The sequence below is a fragment of the Miscanthus floridulus genome, chromosome 2 (genome assembly GCF_019320115.1).
Source record: "Miscanthus floridulus cultivar M001 chromosome 2, ASM1932011v1, whole genome shotgun sequence".
Taxonomy (NCBI): Eukaryota; Viridiplantae; Streptophyta; class Magnoliopsida; order Poales; family Poaceae; genus Miscanthus; species Miscanthus floridulus.
In genome coordinates this window covers 106,069,481-106,074,281 of record NC_089581.1, presented here as the reverse complement: position 1 = coordinate 106,074,281, position 4,801 = coordinate 106,069,481, and the positions used below count along the sequence as shown (strand labels likewise).

The window sequence follows — 4,801 nt, the reverse complement described above, 5'->3', positions numbered from 1 at the left end:
TGATATTCCCAGCAGCTACGGCCTCTTTGTCTATCTTCCTAAACTGCTCTTCCTTGGCATAGTAGCCACCAGGGCCTAGATGATGGTGGTGTTTGTTCCTCTTTGCCAGCTCGGTGTTACGGGCACCGAGCTCTCCAATGCCTCCGATGAAGTCTTCTGAGCCACGAGCTCCTCCCATTGACTAGGAGTTATTTTGCTAAACTCGTTGAAGGGAGTTAACCCCTTTTGGATATACTTCATGTTGAGCTCCGACCTCCTACGTTGGAATGACTCTCCCATCATCCTAAAAGCATTTTTACCAGTTCATGCTTATCCTCCAGAAATCTAAAATTGAGCTTCAGCTACCTATCCCATAGTTCATTCTTTTTGTTCTCTGATACCTCTTTCTAGTTAGAGATTGTTGGGTTCAATTTATCTCTTACTAGGGTCCCGATCGCATTACAGAATCGTCCTCTTAATTCCTTTGGCTCAAGGATCTCCCCTGCTGGCCCAACCTCTGTTATCACATAGCATGCCTTATCTAGATATAGATTTCCTTTTCTATCCCCTTGTTTCCTCTTAGGCTTGGTAGTCGTGGTTGTGTCTTGAGGTTGTGGAGCAGAGGCATCATGATCCGTCTCTATGGCTATTGCCTCTACTCTCCTTTCCTCTACCCTGTCTTGTCTAGTGAGATGTCGCGGATGTCGACGTCGTCTTTTCTGAGTTTCAGGAGGGACCTATATATACGATAGGTCAAAGTGTTAGCAGAGGTAACACAGCCAAAGCTTTAGCAAAATTTACAAGCTAATGCTTTTTCCCTACCTCCTTGTTCGGGTCAAAATCCTTGTCCAAATCTTCCTCCGTTGGCCTCCTTCTGGCTTCATGTGGGAAAGGATCCTTGGGACTTTCATATCCCTCTTCTGAGTCATCATCATCATCATCCTCTTCTTCTTCGCCTTCAGCAGCCTCTACTGCTCTTCCTTCTGCTCCCCCTTCCTCCTCATCACACTGCTCCTAAGTAAGCATCACTTCTAGATCCTTTTCTAACTCGTTATCGAACTGCTCCTGAGTTAGCCAGTCCTCTAGTGCTTGCTCCTCATAGGTTGGCTGCTCATCATGCTCAGGGCATCGGGCTACACTATCTGGTGTCTGCGATATTATTTCGTGCTTTGTTCTAATAGATGCAAGAAAGTGTGCTTTAGGTACACGAAAAGGTATAAGAAATAAAAAAGGTCTATAAACCAAAGTAGTCCTATAAAACAACAATATATCAAAAAATGAATAGTAGTAGTAGTAGAGGCCTCATAAACATGTCAATCATTATTTGATCATGAACTTGGAGCATCAAGGCATCATAACAGAGAAGAGAGGAGAAGGTAATGTAGGGGCGGTTGCTAATGATACCAAGTTCCTCACAAGTTCTTGATCATTAGCTCATATTCCATATAATGTATGGACTTGGACAATTTCATCATCGGCAAAACAAAGGAGGGAGCGGAGAGGAGAGGGGAGATTTGGCAAAAAAAAAAAGCAATAGCTGCTTAACAAACATAGAGAGGAAAATGTGTAAAAAAGCAGTTGCTGCTTCCCAAACATAGATGATAGGAAAGGTGGCAAAAATAGAGGAGAGGGGAGATTTGGCAAAAAAAAGTAGGTGCTACTTCCCAAAAAAAGCAACAGCTGCCATACTGACTTTGCTCAATCACACATGAACATCATATGCTTAATATCTTCTGAACCTGATAGGCAGATCAGACAATCAGAAGTAGTAGACAGTAGTAGTAGGGAAGTAATAGAATTAGTTGACAGAAGTACAAGTAGTTGATAGAAGACAGAAGTAGAAGTAGTAAACAGTAGTAGTTGGGAAGTAGTAGAAGTAGCAAAAAAGCAACAGTTGCTTAGGAGAGGAGAGGAGTAGAGTGGAGTAGAGGAGAGTAGTAGTAGAAGAGGAGTGGTAGAGTAGTAGGAGAAGAGCAGGAGGATAGTATAGTAGTAGAGTAGTAGTAGGAGTAGCAAGGAGTAGTAATAGGAGTTGTAGGAGACCAACCAGCAGCCACTAGTAGTAAGAGTTGATAGAAGACAGAAGATAATAAGTAGTAATAGTAGTAAGTAGAGAGAGGAGTAGTAGGAGTAGCAAGCCCCTGGACGTGGACATCGCCCTTATGGAGGAAGGTATGCTGGCCGCGGGCGTGGTGGGGGTTTTGGCGGGCAGCGTTTCCACCCAGAGACCGCGCCTGCAAATCATCCCGTCATAGCCGGCCAACACGCAGCACCGGCCATGGGGCAGGTCGGCCAGCCAGCCCAGCAGGCACTCATCGGGGGCGCTCTTCCACAGCAAGGAGGTGTGGCGGCTTACCATGGCCACCAGCAGCCGCCATTCCATGCCGGACCAGATGCTGGTCACCAAGGGGGTGGCACAGTCGGCTCATCCTCTGCTGCACACCTGCCTCCTCTGGTGGAGGCCGGTACAGTGCATGGAGGGGGCGCTCCAGCAGCAAGTCAGCAAGCCACCGCGATGGTGCTGGATTCAGCGCCAATGAAGGCTCCAGAGCAACTCAAGGAGGTTGTCCCATCGGCTTCAGAGCCGAAAGGTAATATGTTAGAAATCCCAGAGTCGTCTGAGAAAGGGGCACAAAAAAATAAAGGCAAGCCATATTGCTATCGCTATCGCACTAAAGGTCATACAATTCATGAGTGCACTGTTGTCCTTTGCTGTGAGATTTGTTATGGAGATCATACGACTAAATTGTGCCCGAATAGTAAAAAAACAAATACAAGTGCTATTCCTTGTGGTTATGCTGTGGAAGGCCTAGGTTTCTATTTTATTCCGGTGGTTGAAAATGCAAAAGTAAATGTTCAGGAAAAGAAAGCTGTGGTACGTGTTTTGGAAGGTTCTTTTACTGTTGATCAATTGACAGTGGAACTAGAAAAGCTACTACCTGACAAGAAACATAAATGGGAAATTAAGACAAAAGGCACTGATGCTTTTATTATTAATTTTCCCTCGGCTGACCTATTGGAAACAGTGGTTAACTGGGGTCCTATGGATGCTAAGGCAGTTGAAGGAAAGATTCGCTTTGAAAAAGGAACTGACAATGAGGTTTATAAACGTGAAATTGAGAAAGTATGGGTGCAGTTCAGAGGACTACCTCAAGAGTTCAAAAAGTTTCCCATTATATGGGCGGTTGGAACTATCTTGGGTGTCCCTCAGGCTGTTGACACTATCTTTACTAAGAACACTGGCAGGGCAAGGATGAAAGTAGCAGTGCTAGACCCAAATCTTATCCCAGATTTTGTGGATGTGGTGATTGGGGACTATGTTTACGAGCTACAGTTTGCAGTTGAAGACAACACCCTCAATGGTGAGCCACAGCTCATTGACATGGACTCTACCAAAGAGGGTGACCCTAAGGAGGAGAATCCCAAGGAAGGAGATCCAAAAGAGGAAAATCTCAAAGGGGGAAACTCTAAGGAAAAAATGGATGTGGATGGAAAAATAGGAGATGCTGAGGCATCCGGCAATGGCAATGGTGACCTGCCACCTATGGTTGGCCAACACAGCAGCCCCAATGGGGCGGCACAGCTGGAGGAAATAGGGGAGTCTACCATCACCCAGAGTAAGCATGTGAAGCCAAGTAAGAATCCAAGAGCTTTACTTTCTCAGTCTGGAGGGGATGCTTGGAAAGCTACTATGTTGCCACCTCAAATCGACTCTGGGAATCTGAACAATAAATTCAACGGTGGGATAGCTTCACCGGTGAGATCCAGCAAGAGGAATGCCTCAACTATGGATTAGGATTCCACAGAGAAGGCAGCTAAGCTTAAAGCGAAGACGAACCTGGAGTCTGAGCTTGATAAAGGTAAAATGCAGCAACCTCCTTCTTTTATTTCACAAGATGATTCCTCTTTAGTTAACTCAACAAGTTCTTTAGGGGTTGTTTTAGGTAGCAACGACCATGATATTTTTAATTCCCTTAAATGTTTAAAAGACATAGAGCACAATAGATTGTTGGAGAATGCTAAGCTAAGGGAGGAAAACTTTGTTTTAGTAGAAGATGCTTCAACTGTTTGTTCTAATGAAGATATCGTAGATCTTGAAGCGTTGAATCTTATTTGTTCGGAAATTGCAGAAGGGCTCGGTGATGGGGGTTGTGATCCTTTGATCTTACAAACCCCTATATCACAAAAAATGAGAGGGCCACATCGTCAGAAGAAAAATCATAAAAAAAGGTAGTTCAAGATGAAAGGAATTTTCTGGAATTGTAATGGGTTTGCGGATGGTAAAAAATACAGATTTCTGTCAGACTTAACAAAGGAGAAAAGTCTAGATTTCATTGCCTTATCGGAAACTGGTAGAGCTAGTTTTCCACAAAACACTCTAAATACCATTTGTGCTGGTAGAGATTTTATCTGGCACTGTATGGCTCCACGTGGTAGATCCGGTGGCATGATCCTAGGCGTCGATTTGTTGTCCTTTGACATTGGGGAAATTGAGGAAGGGGATTTCTTTATTCGTTTTAAATTACGACACAAAGAAGATGATTTTAAGTTTAATCTAATATCAGTCTATGGCCCGGCACAAGCGGATCAAAAATCGAATTTCTTGTCTGAGATGGTACGGGTATGTTCAAAGGAAACCTTACCTATTATTATAGGTGGTGACTTTAATATTATTCGTAGACCAGATGAGAAAAACAATGATAACTACAGTGATAGATGGCCATTTATGTTCAATGCAGTAATTGATACCCTGAATCTTAGAGAAATAGATCTGACAGGAAGGAAGTTCACCTGGGCAAACAATTTGCCAAACCAAACTTTT

At 43.8% G+C, this 4,801-nt stretch overlaps 1 protein-coding gene across 1 annotated transcript; it reads left to right on the top strand.

Annotated features, from left to right (window-relative positions):
* Nucleotides 1-2,257: 2,257 nt before the first annotated feature.
* Nucleotides 2,258-3,775, top strand: LOC136536840 (uncharacterized). The gene has a single exon (XM_066528996.1). The coding sequence runs from the start codon at nt 2,258-2,260 to the stop codon at nt 3,773-3,775; it is 1,518 nt and encodes a 505-aa protein (XP_066385093.1).
* Nucleotides 3,776-4,801: the final 1,026 nt, after the last annotated feature.